Source organism: Vanacampus margaritifer, chromosome 11, assembly GCF_051991255.1.
Source record: "Vanacampus margaritifer isolate UIUO_Vmar chromosome 11, RoL_Vmar_1.0, whole genome shotgun sequence".
Lineage (NCBI taxonomy): Eukaryota > Metazoa > Chordata > Actinopteri > Syngnathiformes > Syngnathidae > Vanacampus > Vanacampus margaritifer.
Window position 1 is genome coordinate 17,485,960 of NC_135442.1, and position 20,811 is coordinate 17,506,770.

General features: G+C 39.1%; 1 protein-coding gene across 4 annotated transcripts in view; it reads left to right on the plus strand.

The window, feature by feature from the left end:
* The first annotated feature begins 10,611 nt into the window (after positions 1 to 10,611).
* Positions 10,612 to 20,811, plus strand: part of ppp2r3b (protein phosphatase 2, regulatory subunit B'', beta) — a 29,382-nt gene continuing 19,182 nt past the window's right edge. For 2 of the 4 annotated variants that reach the window (XM_077579696.1, XM_077579699.1), the window contains exons 1-2: positions 10,613 to 10,827; positions 11,309 to 11,697. In XM_077579696.1, the coding sequence (XP_077435822.1) occupies positions 11,344 to 11,697 (354 nt within the window). In that variant the 5' untranslated portion in view covers positions 10,613 to 10,827; positions 11,309 to 11,343. Of the gene's footprint in view, positions 10,828 to 11,065; positions 11,147 to 11,308; positions 11,698 to 20,811 lie in introns of all 4 variants that reach the window. The other 2 variants (XM_077579697.1, XM_077579698.1) reach the window with 2 other exon arrangements.

Sequence of the window (20,811 nt, forward strand, 5' to 3'; positions counted from 1 at the left end):
TAAGGCAATTTAATGCCTTCACATGTGGGCAAGGAGAGCCATTAGCCTGTGAGAGCACTTGCAAAAAGCAAGTTAAACACTTAAGTTTTATGTTTCTATACATAAAACATGCATTTTGTGTTGTTTTCTTTTTTGTTTTATTCTATTTTGTTTTGTAGATTGCTTCTGTTATGTCAATTCATTCCCAATGTGGCTAATGTCACTCTCTAACTGAAGTCTATTTCTATTGATCTACTTTATTTGAGAACATGCACATACTGTAGCAATAAACCCTTGTCACTCACAGTATTAAAAAGTTGATGTATCTATGATGTTGATGATACTCCTCTGCCCTCCTTTTTAACGAGAGTGCGCTCGTCAGGGGAGGGACGCTAGCAGAGCCTTTTTTGATATTGTGGTAAGGGAGCCAACGTTAATGCTCATAATTCACAACACCAATCAAGCAGGGAATGACAGTAATTAGCAGCTGCTCATTGTTGTCCTATCATCCTATTTGGAGGTCAGCAAGCGGAGAGGCTCCTTTGAAGTGTTAGGCAACGCGTTCAAGATTAAAAGGAGCATTACAGACACTCCTTGGTGAACTGCGCACTAATTGATCACCTTTTTGTGCAAAATTATGTTTCATACATTGTTTGAGGTCAATATGATGATCGCTGATGGAATAGCATCAATGTGTAAATTGACGATTTGATTGTTGGTCTACTCTATGTTAATGGTATTGCCTTCTTTTTCTCCTTGCTGCAAAAACACATTCACACTTAGCGGCAGATTTAAAATTGTCGTCGATGGCGCTTGTTGATGTCAGTAGTTTTGCGTCCTCTTATTAGTTGGTCAGATCAAAAATTGTTACAGCACTCCAAGCCACCGTGCGCACTCCCTTCCCTCAAACAATCACTGGATGACGGCCGACCCCCGTTGTATTTTCCCGGGCCAGATTTTATTCCCATTTGGAATTAAATTAAAAGGAATAGAGAGATGTGAAATGATATTGAATGTAATGAATGTTTTTTTCGAATGTGTCATTGGGAATGAATGTTAAATTTTTTAGTGGGTATTGATTGTATTGGGGAAAATGTTGAATTTTTAGTCAGTGGGGAATTTTTGGCAAATTAATAATAGTTCCCGAGGTGAATTGAATGAACAAAATAATTTCAATTTCAAATGGGAACGATGTAAATATGCAATGCTGAATTAATGATAAAGAACCTTTGGGGAAACCCGGGTCTTTGGGATTTAATGGGGAATTTTTGGGTGAAAAATGTTGCATTTTGACTGATATTTGGACTGAGAAAAATACTAGCCTCCATGAGTGTGAATTTTTGGAAAATGTTGAGATTTCAATGATGGGAATCAGATAAATAATATGAAAGGAGATGCATGTCAAAAAAGGGGAGGAATAAAAAATACGAATAACATATAACATCTCTTATGAGTATGATTTACAGCACTTTATTTCATTTTTTGTTTGTTTTTGTCATGTTTGTCTTTGTAAGTTCATCTTCTTCCATTTACATGAAGTGAAAGGCAGAACAATTAAATGCCCCTGCACTACCACCACATGTCATTATTTTAATACATACACTGCAATGTGACTCCTGGAAAATGTTCACTCGATAATGGTTGGGAAAGGACGCCTATAGTGACTACTTAGTGGTCATTGTATACAATGAGGCATTTGTAGTAGTTACGTCCTTGATTTTACTAGCAATAAATATGGAAAACGTGACAGTTTCAACATCCTGGGCAAGAGTCATTGGGCTAACTCTAATGGCCGTCCATGCAGACAAATCTGCCCAGTTCTCCTTGTTCACGGCATGAAAGTCAGAAAAAGATGGAAATAAGCGAGGCCTTGGTGGTAGCGAGGTCGTTAGCGTTTGCTTTTATCCTCCTCTGCACTTATTGGAGGTTAGGGAAGCCTGTTCTCCATCACCCAAGGCCTCACCTTTGAACATGCTCACACTCACACACATACACACACAGGTATCTCTTTCATTTGGCCTGCTTGAATTTCATCATTCACTTTTACATCACATTAGCGGGATGTGGGCGTGTCGGCGCGTCACGGGGCCGCTGTTACTCCAGGAGAAGACGTGAATAATGCACGGACCGAGGCAGCGGCAACATGGCACACGCGGAAACACTGCAGAGGGGGGGGGGGGGGGGGTGGGGGGGGGAATTCAAGGACTTATCTGCATAAGTGTGTCTGGATTTTATTACATTATAATGTGGATTGGTTTCATGAAAGTCAGTCAGTGGATATCAAAGTACTACAACCAACTGCTTTAATGTGACTGACAAGCTGTGTCCGGCTATTTTTTGACAACAGATGAGGACATATTTGATTTAAAAGAACATCTTTATTTCTTTTATTGTCATTGTTGCAGAACAAAAAACTTCAGCTAGGCTACTCTGTGCAGCTGCATATTAGTTTCACAAATGATTGCATTGATTTCACTTATATGCCGTTTTCGTGCTCAGGCCAAAGCAATACCACCTCGAAGCACCTAGGTGCCAAGAAACTATGAAGATGTAAGTTGAGGAGCTTTTTTGGAGCCATCTTGTTGCGTGTATAGGTTATTACAAACCTTTTATGGGGTGTCATCATCACTTATTTGCTGATTTGTGGCAGGGCTCAGTGTCATCGTTTTTAATAGTTGGGAGGGGTGGGTAGTATCTTATGAACATCTAACAGCAAATCCATTGAACAGCAAATCCAGGTACAGTGAAAATTGTACAAAGACTGGTGCTTCCTTTTTTTTTTTTAGGTCGCGTATAAGTATTTCCATATTGGTGGGCATTGTGTGAGATGTAAATAGACTGATATGCAATAATAATTTGAAAGCGCTATATAAATAAAGATGACTTGACTAATGTAACTGCGGTGATTAGGTATCATGGGTATCATGTAAAATTGTAAATATTACATAAAGACAGTGTTAACATTCTGTTAAATTGATGTCTGTGTGATGGTGTGAATCAAAAGTGAGCATTGATAACTTTGAAAAGGCACAGTTCTTATATTGGATCTCAGGTGTATCTAATTTTACAGTAATTTTGCTTAAATCTATCTCTCTATTGGCATTCTCACAGCTAGGTTCTTCCGTTATAGTCTTTCATGAATATTTGATTTGGGAGGAAAATCTCCTAAGGCCTCAATAGGCGGAGGCATTTTTTCTATTTTAAAGTCACATTCAAATGAAAGGAGCGCCCCCCTTTTTTTTTCACGGAATCCAAATGTTGACGCAAGACAGTTTGATTGTGCGCCTTGTGATTTTCTTCAGGAATGAAAAAAAAAACGAGCATTGTAAGCCATTAAAAGAGTCTCTGACTACCCAACGCCATTTTTGGAGAATCATAACCAGCGCGGTTCATTTGAACATCTTATCAAACAGGGGAAATGTTTGGGATCAAAGTCATTCCCGGTCCAAAATATCGCTAGAGCGGCGGCGGCGTTCTTGTAAAATAGTGGCGAGCGCTTATTTCAACAATGTGTGGCTATTATTGGAAAGCAGATCCATCCACTAATCTATCACATTGACTTTGAAGTGGTGCACACTTGAAGGCATTTCAAGAGCACAGTGAAGGCTCACATTCCTGCAGGAATACAACATGTTCAAATCAGACTGTATACCACCTGAAAAAACACTCTTATTCTATTCTCACTTTGAGCACTGCTGATTTTTTTAAGCAGTGAAACACAATATAAGACTTAACTTTTACGTCACGAAGCAGCCACAACAGTCATAAAATTGCGTGTAATGTTGACTAATACGTATAAGAGTAGGTGGCAATTATTTAATCAACCGCAGATGGGGGAGACATGTGGATTAAGTTAAATAGATTGTTTACAAATGCATTTTGCGATGTAAACAACATCATTCATTCGATCATCCTCTAATTGCTTATCCTCACACAATGACACTAACAATCAGGGTGGAAGGCGTTCTCCAAGTGCCCACTTGACAGATCTGAAATCGCCCTGGCTAACTTGACATCATCCGCCAGTGAAGATCTGCTTGCAGTTCCTCATAAACGTCATTTGAGTTCCTGCATGGACTCCAGCAAATCGGCTTCTTTTTCTGCAATAGCAAATTGGTAATGAAAACACAGACATTTTGAGAAACCTCTCAAATATTGCATACAAGTTTTTACGCTCTTATGAGGTGGTGTTTGCGATATTTTGATATAGAAGTATATCGCAAAAGAGTAGTGGAAAGACATTTCCACTAGTCATGTGACCTCACCTCGTCACATAGTTAGGAAATACTGAGCCACTCGCTTTTGTGTCAGAAGTATGTCCCGAGGTGATAAGTCTTTTTCACACACACCCCTCCCCCGATAGATAGATAGATAGATAGATAGATAGATAGATAGATAGATAGATAGATAGATAGATAGATAGATAGATAGATAGATAGATAGATAGATACATAGATAGATACATAGATAGATAGATAGAGTGAGGAAAATAAGTATTTCACCCCCTGGTGATTTTGTGAGTTTGACCCTTTACAAAGAAAGGAACGGTCTATAATTTTCATGGTAGGTTCATCTTAACAGTGAGAGACAGAATATTAAAAAAAATCCCAGGAAATCACATTATATTAATTTTAAACATTTATTTGTCTTTTATTGAGGAAAATAAGTATTTCACCCCCTACCAACCAGCAAGAATTCTGGCTCCCACAGACCGGTCATGTGACCAGGAGGCACACACATTAGTCCTCTTACTTAATTGGTATTCCTAATTAAGTTCCCGTTACCTGTATAAAAACACACCTGTTCACAGAATCAATCAATGCATCAGATTCCAACCTCTCCACAATGGGCAAGACCAAAGAGCTGTCTAAGGACGTCAGGGACAAGATTGTAGACCTGCACAAGGCTGGAATGGGCTACAAGACCATTAGCAAGCAGCTGGGTGAAAAGGAGTCAACTGTTGGTGCGATAGTTAGAAAATGGAAGACACACCAATTGACCATCAATCTCCCTCGGTCTGGTGCTCCACGCAAGATCTCACCTCGTGGAGTGAACCGGATCATGAGAAAGGTGAGGAAACAACCCAGAACTACACGGCAGGAGCTTGTTGATGATATCAAGGCAGCTGGGACCACAGTCACCAAGATGACCATTGGTAACACACTACGCCGTAATGGATTGAAATCCTGTAGTGCCCGCAAGGTCCCCCTGCTCAAGAAGGCACATGTACAGGCCCGTCTGAAGTTTGCCAATGAGCACCTGGATGATTCAGAGGAGGCTTGGGAGAAAGTGCTGTGGTCAGATGAGACTAAAATCGAGCTCTTTGGCATCAACTCGACTCGCCGTGTTTGGAGGGCGAAAAAAGCTGACTTTGACCCCAAGAACACCATCCCCACCGTCAAGCATGGTGGTGGAAACATTATGTTTTGGGGCTGTTTCTCTGCTAAGGGTACAGGACGACTTCACCGGATCGAGGGGAGGATGAATGGGGCCATGTACCGGGAAATCTTGGGTGAGAACCTCCTTTCCTCAGCCAGGATATTGAAAATGGGTCGTGGATGGGTGTTTCAGCATGACAATGACCCAAAACATACAGCAAAGGCAACAAAGGAGTGGCTCAAGAAGAAGCACATTAAGGTTATGGAGTGGCCTAGTCAGTCTCCAGACCTTAATCCTATAGAGAACTTGTGGAGGGAGCTGAAGCTTCGAGTTGCCAAGCAACAGCCTCGAAATCTTCAGGATTTGGAGAGGATCTGCAAAGAGGAGTGGGCCACAATCCCTCCTGGGATCTGCGCAAACTTGGTGACCAACTACAAGAAACGTCTGACCGCTGTGCTTGCCAACAAGGGTTTCTCCACCAAGTACTGAGTCATGTTTTGCTAGGGGGTGAAATACTTATTTTCCTCAATAAAAGACAAATAAATGTTTAAAATTAATATAATGTGATTTCCTGGGATTTTTTTTAATATTCTGTCTCTCACTGTTAAGATGAACCTACCATGAAAATTATAGACCGTTCCTTTCTTTGTAAAGGGTCAAACTCACAAAATCACCAGGGGGTGAAATACTTATTTTCCTCATGTAGATAGATAGATAGATAGATAGATAGATAGATAGATAGACACAATCAGCTATCAAGCCTTTGAATTTGTGAGCATAAGTCATAAACCAAACAAACTAGTGGAAGAAAGTTAAATCCTAAGCGTTTAGATTTATGCTTTATGCAGGCGGACTGTGGCAATAAACAACACCAAACAGCACAAATCCCAGGCCGCCACACAATACTTTCAAGTGTGTTCGCGGCGCTTATTAGAGCAGATTGCTTTTGGCCCACTTCACAGAGCAGCCCGTGCAGCATGGCTGACAGCAGCACTGCACACATGAACTCCTCGCTTAGCACAGTGCTACGCTAAGCAGCAGTACCCCTGTGGTTTCAGCCTCGGCCAAACACTTTGAAATGTCCTTCAAGGCATGGAAAAAAATAACATGCACTGCAGTGCTTTTGGCTAAAACATCTTATTTGTACGCTGTAATTACACTTTGAAAAGTAGCAAAGTTTCAACTTTAAAAGACTTTTCACTTTTTATCTCTCCATTGCTGATATTGATTAGGTTCTCGCGAGCGCGTAAAGAAAAGAAAAAAAAATGTTGTGAAGGAGAACAAAGAGCTCTTTAGCGGCCGCCGTCAACTTTGAAAGTTTCACGTGTGATTAGATGGGACTGTCAAGGGAAGCAAAAGAATACAATAAAAAAAAAAAAGTCAATAATCTTCACAAATGGCTCAGTTCTTCACTGGAAAAACTGAAGGCATGTGGCTTACTGGAAGCAAATTTACAGGTTAGATATACACTAATTGAACATAATTGGCCTTAATGTTTATAGTATACACAAGAACAGTATAATACCCTATCAACAGCATAAGCAAAATTTACAATAAAACCCTAACCCTCACATATGACCGGTCGGCCAAGATGAACGGCGTCTCATTGTGCCTGCTTCCCAACGGTGATCTGTGATTGCCCTGGCCATTCGTTTTCTTTGTTTTATTCTAACCATTCAAAATGTGACCCAATACAATTTTTTTTCTGGCCCATTTTTCCCCGTCTTCTTTGAGATGACTTTCCGGCAACTACCTTTGGATCCCTTTTCTGTTTTTAATAAATATTTAAAATCCTGACAAAACCCTAGCCCAAAGTTGTTGTTTTTTTTTGTTTTTTTTTAAAGGTTTAGGATTAAGATACAGAATTGGAGAGGTTCTGTTGAAAACACCTGATTTTCTTGTCTTTTCTTGCTTGAATTCTTTTGTAGAAAGTGATGAGGGAGCCATGATGTCTGCGGACCGCTACAGTAATCAATATAAGTATGTGCTGCTCCACACAACCAAAACGCACACAAACACGCTTGGCCTCTTGCTTCGGAAAGAGTCAAATCAGGAACAGATGTAGAATTGTTATTCATGCAAATGGCTTAAGAATACAAAGTGGATAGAGTTCCTGGAAATACCTTGCTGATATGTCAGTTTTCATATTTTAATTGTTTATCATAAATCCATTACAAATGTAATATCTACCTGTATGGACGACTACATTTCCTGTCTGTTTCTACTCATGATAAATCAACAAAAAAAATTACATACTGTACTTTTATATTATATTTCCTTGTGATTCACAATTACATTAAATATAGTATACAGTAGTTTTTAACTGCAAGTATATTTGTTGAAGGCATGCAAATTGAGAGTGTAGATGAGCACACTTTTTTTATTTAAATAATGTGCAGTAAATTGCTAAGGAAAGCCCACATCAGACACATACAGTAAAGATTAAATTCTCTTAAAGCCTCTTGATTATAAAGTGAAACAAAGACTTGATACAATTGCACTCTGTACTTTATTTTGCAATTGGTACGCCCATACTTCACCTATTGTGCACGTTCAAGTATAGTGACACTGATAATCAATTAATCAATTAGTCTTATTATAGAAACGAGGTGTGGATTTATAAAGTTGGATTTTTCGAACACAATCTGTTAAAATGTGTCAATCTTATAATCAATCAATAATGCTATTTAAAACATTCAACAAATTATTACAACGGTGATTGTATGTGATTTGTTTCCTTACCATTTCTGGTATATTGCCTATTTCCATTGTTGAGACACTATACAAATTGTGAATAAAAACTGAATGCAATTAATTATGTGCAATTATTCAGAATAGAACATAGAGAACAGGTCAAAAGTTTAAACTGAGAAAATGAAACATTTTAAGGGAAAACTATGTTGATTTTAAATTCCATGGTGTCAACAAATCTCTAAAAAGTTGGGACAAGGCCATTTTCACCACTGTGAGGCATCCCCTCTTATTCTTACAACAGTCTGAAAACATCTGGGGATCGAGGGTACAAGTTTCTCAAGTATATAAATAGGAATGCTGTCCCATTCTTGTCTAACACGCGTCTCTCTAGCTGTTCAACTATCTTGGGATTTCTTTGTTGCACCTTCCCCTTTATGACGCGCCAAATGTGCTCTATAAGTGAAAGAAGTGGACTGCAGGCTGGCCATTTCAATACCCGGATCCTTTTCCTACGCAGCCATCATGTAATTGGTGCTGCATTATCGTGTTGACAAATACAAGATCTTCTGTGAAAGTGATGATGCCTGGATGGGAGCATATGTTGTTCTCCAATCTGAATATACCTTTCTGCATTGACGATGCCTTTCCAGATGTGGAAGCTGCTCATGCCACACGTACTCATGCAACCTTATACGATCACAGATGCTGGCTTATAAACTGAGTGCTGATAACAACTTGGGTTGTCCTTGTCCTCTTTAGTCAGTATGATATAGCGCCCCAGTTTTCCACAAAGAACTTCGAATCGTGATCTGTCTGACCACAAAACAGGTTTCCACTTTGCTACTCATTTTAAATGACCCCTGTCCCAGAGAAACGCCTGCGCTTCTTGGTCTGCTTTAGAAAAGGCTTCTTCTTTGAGTTTCATCTGGCAACGGCGGCTGGCACGGTGGATTGTGTTCACCCACAATGTTTTCTGGAAGTATTGCTTAGCCCTTTCTGTGATTTCCCTTACAGTAAGCATTCCTGTTTGCGGTACAGTGCCGTTTAAGGGCCCGAAGATCATGGGCATCCAGTATGATTTTTCAGCCTTGACCCTTACACACAGAGATTGTTACAGATTCTCTGAATCTTTGGATGGTGTTTTGCACTGTAGATGATGATTACTTCTACCTTTTTGCAATTGTTTGCTGGTAAACACCTTTCTGATATTTCTCCACTATCTTTCTGCGCAACATTGAAGGAATTGGTGATTCTCTACCCATCTTCGCTTCTGAGAGACACTGCCACTCCGAGAAGCTCTTTTTATACTCCAATCAAGTTGCCAATGAACCTCATTAGTGGTAACTGGTCTTCCAGCTGTTTTTTTTAATAAGCGCAATTGACTTAGCTTCTTATTGCTTCCTGTCCCAACTTTTTGATGATTTGTTGGCACAATGAAATTTACAATCAACATATTTTTCCCTTAAAATGAAAATGTTCTCAGTTTAAACTTTTGACCTGTCATCTATGTTCTATTCTGAACAAAATATTGAAATTTGGCACTTCCACATAATTGCATTCAGTTTTTATTCACAATTTGTATAGTGTCCCAACTTTTTGGGAATTGGGTTTGTAGTTGTTTTGTACTATTGTTCGTATGTGCTATATTTGATCATTTTTGGTATCACTTTATTTCCTTACCAATGCTTGTATATATATTGTTGATACCTGTTGCTTATGGTAACTTTACTATGAAATTACATGTTGTCGTTTCAGTACTAACTCATAAATTATTGTTCAATACATTTTAACACATCTGCTTACACAGTATTAAAGTCCTTAGTTAGCTGCTGGATTTTTGTTGTTTTGTTTATATAAATAAGGGAGGGCTTTAATACGTTATTCTTTATTCGTGCTCATTTTCAGCCATTACTGGAAACTTTTTTGGAACGTGAGTTTGTTGCTCTTGTTGTTGGTAGAACATGAAACAAGCTTTGCAATTGCTTCCTTGGCATTCAACTGTGTAATGTCATTGCCCGCCCTAAAACATACAAACAGACAGACAGACAGGCAGACAGACAAATAATAAATAAATAAACAAATAAATATGTAGTTGAAAGTAGCCGTTCCAATATACAATAAATGATTGTCCATCACTATTGAGTTTTGTATTACTGTACGTATTTATCTCATATTACATTACAGTATTATTACCAGCAAAATAATAAAGTTATCTAGTCATACCCTGTTTTCCTTGTATATTTTGACTATGTAATCTCTAAATATAAAGTAAATATCATCTCTGTATTAACAAACTATGAATGGTTGGTGCAAACAATGAACTTCGCTCTTTTGAGAGGCTCTCCTTACTTCTTACAGAGATCCTGGCATAAATCACCCACTGTAACCAGTGTTTTCAATAAAAACAGCATTTAAGTTGTCAGTAAGAGTGGCAACGTAAGATAGATGCCCTCTGGCTTTACCCGTGAGGGGCAAGTTGACAGTCCATTCATAGTACTGTACGTGCGTTTGAGACGGAGAAATTCCCATTACTGTATACTGTACTTTGAACGCCTCACACCAGATCTCGCGATAAGCTCGTGTGGTTACCAGGGGAACACGATTTTGAAAAAGTTGGAGCCGAGTGGCAGAGAGGCATGCAGAGTGGACTTGATCAACGACATACAGTCTGCATTCCGTATTAGGGTTGAATATACGTTCACCAGCATTTCCAAATGAAGGGAATAAGGTAGCGTGGTACCACCGTACTTGGAATTTACGTGCTTTCAGTACAAGGTTGGTATTTTTAGCTTAGCTTGCTAGTGCTAACTGGCTAATGCTAACTCAAAACAATTTCCCCCAAACTCTATTACTAACGCCTCTATGCTTTTCCGTCGGTGTACTCATTGAGTTTTCGTTGTTATTTGCCACCGCGGTGTTTAAAATAGCCAATATTGTATGGTCGCTCATGCGAGCCTGCGGGTTCAAAGCATCGACGCGCTAAAATCCAATAATGTTTGTGTGTTTGTGATAGTGTAACATTAGTAGAAAACAAGGTCGACTTCGAGCCAACCAATGGTCCATATGCACTGCAGAACTGCACAGCATCGTCGGGGTGGGTGTTTTCATGTGTAGCCCCTTTCATTGTAGCCAAATAAGCTGGCAAAATACCTGTAGGTTGTCGTAGGATGCTGTGCAAGTGTGCATCTCTGCAACATTATATCAGCAATAGTAATACTGAATATGAAACATTGATGCTATTATTGTTTCTGTGCAGGTATTTAACCTGTGGAATCTTGGGCTTCCTTCAAAATGCCGTCCAGTCAGATTCTTCAGCCAGTCCTCAAGTTGAAGGTGGACGAGCTCTTCCTCACCTGGTTGAGCGATCCCAAAACTCAGGCGGTACTCAAAGACTACCTAGACCTCATCAAAAGCAAACATCACGGCGATTTAAGCAATGTGGGCATCAAGGAGAAGTGCACTCTGACCTTCAACCAGAACAACAATGTGGCATTCCAAAAAAACTTGAAAGAGAAAAAGTCAACTGCCCCTAATTTGTCCATGAGTCCACCTTGTGCCTCGACCCTGCCCTCAGGATGTAGCGCTGGCACGAGGGTGATGGGACCCCACGGCAGGATCTTACGGAGGTCCGTCAGCTCCAAAAAGGTAAGTAATCTAATGCAGTGTCCCAACCTTTTTTGACAAAGGCACACACAAAAAAAATAGCTCTGTGAAAATTAATACCGGTAGTATAGCCCACAAAATAAAATAAAAATTGATAAGGGGTGTCCAAACGTTTTCTTTCAAGGGCCACATACAGAAAAATTGAAGGATGCAAAGGACATCTTTAATTTATTTATTACACTTAAACCAATCCTTCAGATTGGGTAGTTTTTTTTTTCCAGTTTTTTTTAATGTGTATTTTATAATGTCATTTATGTTTTAAATGATTTTATTTGTGTGTGTGTCTAAAAGCCCTACTAGAGACAGGCATTGGAAATTAGCATTAGCTACAAATGCTGTGATGCTGTGCATTAGAGATTGTTTATCATTCATCTATGTTGTGGCAGCTGTCCTGATTTAAAATAAATCAAATTTAAAAAGCTATGTGAAACCACTGTCTAATACGGATGTTTTTATGTATGCTTTATATAAGGAACAATAAAACAGCTAGGTAATATAGTAAAAAGTCAATGATTTATCAGAATTGTCAGCTGGCCAGTGAGCTTGTATCCTACAAGAATAGAGCCACCCCTGCATAGAAAAGCAACAGAATCACATCTCCACATTTAGGACTGTAACAGGAGCATTCTGTATCAAGCTTACCTTGGCCTCGCTTCACAGTGTGATTGGTTGAAAACAAGGAAGTGAGAGATGAAAATGAACTACTTCTTCTCTTCCCCTGCTTTTCCACAGTGTAGAAAGTAAGTACTGTAGTACAATGTTTCTGCTGCAAAGCAATGAATGGCCATTGTTTTGGCAATAGTACTACCAATTTTAACCATGCAAACTTTTTTTTTTTTGCCTTCTCCCTAAAATAATTGGAATCATGTATCATTTGGAATGGGAAAAAAGATGAACCAAAATTGTTTAAATTCAAATATAGGCCAACCCAACCCTATACTCAGTGTGCATTCTGAAATGATATATTTGCAAACACAATGCCAGGAAAATGTGTTTGCTTTTGGATAAGTCATAGAAAAGTATTGCTAAAAAAGTGTTTGAGCCCTGAATTCGGCATTGCCTTTAACTCAGACCTCAGCCTAACGTTACAATTACCATGTCTGTATGTGTTTTTACAAAGCAACACAGCTCCTGCAGGCATACAGTATAACGTGTGTCAGAAATGTTCCAAGACTGCTGTCACAAAATATATACAGTACGGTGTTCCCTCACTTTTCGCTGGTGTTACGTTCCACACCCACCCACGATAGGTGAATTTCCGCGAAGTAGAGGACATAAAATTTTATTTATTCTTTATTTATTTATTTTGTTTTTTGGTGGCAAGTTATGCTTCTATTGAGCCATAATGAAGCCACCACACCGTTCCCACCCTTCTAAACACTTGTTAACTTTGAAAATAGCATCATAAATAAAGAATACAGTAATCTGGGAGGGGTGGGTAGGGGGCCGGGGGTCGGTGATGATAATGATAATCTCTGAAAAACCCACCAAATAGAGAGGTACAACCCTACATAAACCCCGTAATGTATGAATTTTGGACCGAAATACAAATCTGTGACATAGTGAACCTGTGATAAGTAAACTGTGAAGTAGCAAAGGACCACTTTATTTCAAACCTAGACTATGAGTTTTCCCCTTCATTGTGGGGTCAGCCGATCGACCATCGAGCACTTTTCTACAAAGAGGTCCTGCAGTGCGAGAAGAAGCTGTATCAGGACAAATAGTGGTTGCTGTACCATAACGTCGTGCCTGCTCCCAATGCCACTTTTCCCGGTTTCTGATTGAGAAAATCCTTCTTTTTTTATGATCAAGTTGACTTCACTGTATTTCCTTTCACACAGCCACCATCCTGCCTCAGCCCCTTTCACACATAACATCGGCACAGGAGAGAAAAAGTTGTCAAAAGATGGCTTTGACAGAAAGGAGTTATTGTAAACAAGAGGCTCATCTATCCTACGTGATCTTTCCCAGTGTGGCCACAAGAGGAGGCTGAGTAGCATCTGAATGTGTTGTCTGTTCACGCAACATTGTCCCAGAGTAGGCCCATAGTCATAATTATACGGATGCTTTCCAAACATTCCAACCTCGCCCCTGAATTACTGTGTATGATCATACTGACTCAGCATGTTGATTTTTTTTTTCCCTGCTTCAAGTTTACTTTCTGGAAGCTCACAACAATTCTGTTTGTCTTCTATCAAAGTTTGTTTGGCCTTAAAATGTTGACAAAGATGAGATGCAACTATGTAGCAAGCGCTGGCTGGCGGTGCCTACTGTGCATATGGCGCATGTGTTGCAATGACAGTGAGGAAGGAAGACAGCTGGAGAAGGGCTGGGGGGGTGTACACGCTCCTCCAGGCTTCACCTTCTGCATGTTGTTGGCACGCACCACACCTGAGGACATATTTTTGTACTGTAAAGATAACTACATGCTCTACTACCTGGTGCACATATATAATGTACATACTATGCATTAAGGATTTGTGTGGATTTAATACTGGATTAATAGTATCTCGGGCTGCAGCTAATGATTGTTTTAACTCATTCACTCCCAGACATTTTCATTGAAGCAACCCCCTTCGCCCCGGGCTGTTTTACTGGATTTTGACAGATTTTGCAAGGCCCACAGAATAATGTGTTCTATTGCTATAAGAACATGGTACCTACCAAAACAAAGATTAGAGTCTCTTCTTTCATCAGGAAAAAAAGTATATTTGTAACTGTTTCTATTTTGCAGCAATTAGCATTAGAATATAGCTAAGTTTCATCATTATTCACATTCCTGTTGAAAACAGTCAAAAAGAGCTTGTTGCAACATGGCTCTGGCTGATCTCTTATACTCTGCTGCCACCTGCTGGCCGTTTATTTATTTTTGTATTAACTACCATTGCTTTAAGGCCACCTCTTCATGTCAGAAGCTGCATCAAAGCCTTTTGTATGTTCTTGCATAAAAACTTTTCTTTTTTTTTTTAAGTATAAATAAATTTTGGGGGAGTGTAAGACAAAGTATTTAAAAAAAAAAAAACATATTTACATGTTTTTGGGTTTGAATTAGTTATATAAATCGACCAATTTTGCCACTTGCTGTTGACTGAAAATGACATCAACAGCTAATGACTGTCATTGCTCTTCTGTTTTTTGGGTTTGGTCATGTGATGTTCACAAGTTGAGCAGGGCGTTATCGAGTTACGTCGTATGCGACGTACATCGTTTCGACTTAACAGCGCCCGTGCCTCGCGAGTAGCACCTTCTTTTTTTGTTAATTTCCCACAGTAATCACGTCATTTTAAAGTTATTTTAAGTTTTGTTGTTGTTACCTCCAGTGACGGACGTCCATCAGCAGGATGGCTCGCTATCAGGCGCGCCACATTTCCGTGTTTAAGTTTGAATTAGCTCCGCTCTGCCGTCCGTCAGTAATAAATGTCCATGTGGAAACACAAAATATTGATTGCGCAAATATATTTTTTTCTAAATTACTGTAGAAAATATCGACTTTTACGGTGAAATCTGACAAAAGTCGAAATTCGGGTTACATCGCCAAGCGTTCGAGCGGAACTCTGCCGTAACTTGAGGACTCCCTGTATTCTAAAATGTTGGTTTCTGTATTCATTCATTGTTTTAGTTTTAACCTGATATATTATATTGTTATATGATATGTGCTTTTCCATCATGTATTATCAAAGGGCGATTGACAAGAATGTTTTATTAGACATTGGTAATCTTATTGATTGTTAAAATGTTGTATGTGCATTGGTGTACTGTTAAAAAAGATTCATGATGGCGCTGAAACTGATTCATTCCGCTTCCATTGTTCTCTATGGTAAAAATCTTTACTCAATGAGTTGGCTTTGGAGTTTTGTGAATAAGATCTAAAGCATCAGTTGGACAGTATGTGCACTCGGAGCGTAATGTGGCACATCAGTTGGACAGTATGTGCACTCGGAGTGTAATGTGGCACATCATGTGGCAGCCACGTGTCACTCAATATTAAAGGAACTGTGTGGTTATAACTGGGGGAGTGCAGCGGGGTGTGCTTCTATTTTAAGACAACAAAATGGATTCCTGCGTACTGGCGCATTCTTGGGCAGATTAGTGGAAAAAATTTGATTTATGTCCCGGTGATGCGGCTCACAACAGCTGGTGCGACTTTGACACCGGACCCTGCAGAGAGTCCCGTGTCGCCATTAAATACCCAGAATTCCCCCGCCAGGCAGAGGCGTGGCGACACACTCATGCACTAGATCAGGTGCTAGTTGAGGATGTTTATTGACATTTTGCACATGACAGTTGTTTAAAGGCCTCAGCTCATACATGGACATTCTAGAGTCATAGGTTGTTTCTTCATAATGTGCTTGGCTGCCATAGTGATATTACAGAAAAACTATTTTAAGTAGGCCTCTCTAATCTGTGCCCTGCAAGTATCTTTATTTAAAGTGGCACGTAAATGAATGGAGGTTGGTATTTACATGATGTAGATGTAAGAAATTTGAGCTACACTTGGAAACCCTGACGACGTCTTCCAAGTTTATTCTTGTGTCAAATAGAAATGAATGACAGTCAACTCAAATGAAGAATTGGCGTGCATATTCAGCCAGTTTTGCATGACTCTCATTACGCAGAAAGTCAGTAAGTGATTATAAGACTTATTACACTGCGTTCCAAACTAATATTTATAGTAACAGTTTGTTTACATAATGGTGAACGCTTGGACAATACAAATCTACGTACTGTTGGAGATTATTTGAGTGTGACTCAGAGCAAATGGTCTCCTTTTAGTAAAGCCATATTAAGGAAAGTTCCTGAGCAACAAATGCATCGTATTAAGAGAGCAGCTGTTAAAAAGCCAATGATGACAAGAAGCAAGCGGCTATTTGAAGCCGATGGTGTCCCTGGAGTCTCAACAGCCTTTTAATGCAGAATTCTCCCAACGGCTTGCAGTCATACATAAAGCTGTATTTCGGCCACATCGTGCAGTTTGCTCAGAAATACAAGAATCGTTGAGAACCTTTTTTTTCCCCACTGATGAATATCAGATGGTTGGAGTTCTGGATGGTGTTAGTGGCTATTCACAAGAGTGACCTTTAAGGCTGTAATAATGAGTAGTTGGATGGTAGGTCCGTGAAGGTATTAAAATGACCTCTACAAAATATGTGAAGTGCAACGGACTGTTTGCTGCCATGGTCAAAATAACTGTGCCTCCTTCAATAAAATATTTACACACATACCAGTTTACGCTGCAGAAAATACTATCAGTGCGGTAAAAAGTGAGAAAAACTCATGGTCTGGTCAATCACCAGCATCCAGTTTCTATGAGAAAAAAGATGGCCTGTAAAGTTGAGTCAATTTTAATCGTTTTGTTTAACAGTTGTATTTTACAGGAGAATTATTCTATTGAATCAAAGGAAGTTATTGAAACAGTCTTTGATTCTAAATTTATTTTATATTTAATGATTTACAAAAGTACAAATGTAGAAAATAGAGTGCAATTAAAAATGTATGTGTAAGGCTTTGTGCTGATTTGTATATCTGTAAAAAATTTTGCTTATCATCAACTAAATGTCCAATACTGCTGGCATATCTATGCACGTATAAGTGCAGCTGTTTATATGTTTGTTTGTTTTGTTTTTTTTGTTTTTTGTAAGAGGGTAGTTTTTTACTTCTTCCTACTCCCTTTTGAACATGTAAGCTGTGCTTAGTGATGATTATGTATGTAAAAACAAAACAAAAAACGTTGTTTTTATTTTATTTGCAGTATTTCTGTTGCTGGTTTATATGTCCAATAAACAAACAAACACAATTTATATCAATTCCAATATTTTACTCAAGTAAATATCTGTTCAAGCTTTTGAAGAAAAAAAACTAGAAGTAGAACAAATGTGATTAATCGTGACTAAAATGATGCGATTAATTAGGTTGAAATTTTTAACCGCTTCATACCACTCGATTCCTCTCATTGCTTGGTCAAAACGTGATGAAAAAACCTCGTAAACATTAGGGTGAATTTTGCAAGCCGTGACAGCTCAGTGGCGATGAAACCTTTTTCTCCTTTTTTTTTCTCGACCCTATGCGTGCGTGACGTCATTGGACTGAGGGTTTGTCTTCACTCTGAACTTGGCGATGATCTGTAAGTTGGTCGCTGTTTTTATTGTTTAATTGAAGCAGTCTCACAGTACACAAAAGCCAATGAAGTATTAAATGCAGAAAACTCACGCCAAACATGCCTCGTGATTTGATCGATCTTTTAGACATCTTACTGATTGTGTTATGCTGTTTGTTTGTTTTTTGTTTTTTTTGTTTAGACAGTTATTGCGTTTGCCCGTGACTATCATACAAACCAGGCATATTGTTATCATAGTCAAACAACATTTGATGACATCTAATGAGCCTCACAAAACATATTACAACGATCCAAAGTCCAATGCTTTTCAATGAGCGGAGTGTCGTTTCACCGAGAAAAAATGCTGCATTTGTGGAAAGTGGGAAATCGGAATTATCCCATCAGATTGTGTCAGTTCCGACCTCAAAGCGTTCGAGGCAAATGTAAATACCAGACAGGTTCATGTGACACAAAGTGATTTGGAATGACTGTTAACCAGAACAACAAAGAATTTATCGGAATCAGCCATCTTTGTTTTTTACATTTACCTCAAACGCTGTGAGGACGGAACTGGGACACTCCGAGTGGGATAAATTCAGCTTTAAGCCCTCCTCAAATGCAACACAAGACTTGTGACGTAATTTCGAAATTGTCAATAGATTGGAGGGACCGTTCATTGTGACATGTATTTTATATTGTTTAATACAACATATTAAAATTTGTAGATATTGTGTCCCATTCATATTAAGAGAAAACAGATGGCAGTACAAAGTACACGTCCAAACAGCAATTAAAATGTGATACAGACTTACTGTATAATTTTTGATGGACATGGCAATGTTTTTGTTCTGGATGAGTAATTTTGCACACACAAAAAAAGTAAAAGGAAAAAAGGTAGGTTTGATTTTTAAAAAAAATTTTTTTATTGAATGTATGTACAGTATATGGCAGTTTAAACAAATCCATTCGTATTTATATTTCCTGTCAAAGTAGTTGAATGTCATGTTTTTGACTTTGGATGTTCCACTGTCCAGTCATTGCAAACTTGACAATGAAAAGTTTCCTTAGCTGTTGTCCCAAAGGATTAAGTGTAGCAGAACTTGTCTGTGTATTGTCTGTGCTGGTGAGCGCAGCTGACATGACAGTTGTTGTGGGGACACCTATGTCAGGCAGCTGATGTGCTCACGTCATGTTCCCGCTGTTGGCCTTCCCTGAACGTCTCATTCTGACCGTCCCTTACACCTAATTTTGGCCCCCATTCACGTCTCATTATTATTCCACTGTGTACACGTGCATTGACAAATTCTTCACCCTCCTTTGGTAATGTTCCCTGCAAGTTGTTTCTTGCATGTTAAAGAGCAAACCTGCTATCATTGCACTCATCTTCTCATGCTAATTCCAGACTCTCAGGCTTTCTTACACTGTTGTGTAATAAGCAGCACATGACTTAAATTGGGTTTATGCTCAAACTACCGTGATGGTCAGCATGACTTTTGTGTCACAATAACTCTTTGGAGTATACACATTCACTCCCACTGGACACCGTTAGTAGGTAGAACACAATTTGTTTGGAAAATTCTGCCCAAATAAAGACAATCTTTACAGTGAATCCTTATTCATGGCGGGGAGGGGGGGGGGGGTGATACGTTAAACCTATTAAACACACATTGTTAATGTATTTGAACTCCATGTGCTGGTATATGCCTTTAAGAATTGGGGTCTGTTGGGTTGGCATGTGAGTGTCTGGGTGTGAGCTGTGGTGGCCGAAAGTAGCTTCTACCTGAGGTTGTTTCACTGTTCTCCCGACTGTTCGATAAACGGCTGAAAAGTGCATCTGTGACTGTGGCTCACATTTGTGACAATTACAATAAGTATTAGCTTTTGTCGTTTATAAACGCAAGGCACAAAGGCCTGCCAAAGCGAGCCAATTTGAATTTGGCGTCAATATCCATCCATTTTCTGAACCGCTTTATTTCTCACAAGGGTCGCAGGAGTGCTGGAGCCTATTCCACGGGTGGCATAGCATAATTTCTCAAGCATAATATGCACTCGGGTATATAATAAGTCTCCCCCAAATCACCCTTCAAAGCTTATTTTCTTGTGTACTCATGTATGCGCTTCCCCAATTTGCTACATTCCATGCTCAAAAACTGAACTATTATCTGCAAAGTAATTTGATAGATAAGGATTTCTCTTGTTCAGACACATATTGTTTTGCATAAAGAGAAGTTTTCTCAGTTTCGGCAGTAAACATTCAAGCCCACAGATATGAATACTGGTAGTGGTTCAGAGATACAACATGACCGTTTGAACATTGCTAGACAATGTAGTGACCGGTGATTGTGTTGGCTCCTAAATACAATCTTTGTTGAAAGTTGAACAGCTTTAAAGAGTGCAATCCACTCACCAGATACGCCAACAGGTCAGATTTTTAACGATCGAGGATCAGTGATCGACCAAAAAATTTTGATTGGTTAACCCCTAATTTATAAATAGTGTATGTGCAAACCAATATGTAAGGTCCCATTTTACTGTACTGAACCCAAAAGGATTTACACTTGGATTGATCCTCATTATACCGTGGATGTGTACATAATAAAAGTATGTGGTGTGTGTATGGCTTTATTAATTTTGTCCTCTCCATACAGCAAAAAAAGTTGTATTTATTCAATGCAACATCATTATGTCCGCTCGCAAACTGCATTCATTGTGCAGACTTCACATTTGGTTTGCTTTCAAACAGACCAAGCAAAAGCACACGCGAAATGACGGTTCCATGTGATCTACTGGTTGTTTTGTGCATTTGTTTCCATGTATGTCTTGAATTAATTAGCATTCAAAGAAGAAATAAAAACAAGGCGCCTGGGAGGGAAAAAGCCGTCATCCAAACAGCTTATCAAGCTTGTGCAGTGTCCTACGTGGCGGATAACAGGAAGTACAGAAAACAGTGGAAAACGTTGGTCTTTGTCATCCTCTCATCTAAAAATAATGTATGTGGGTGC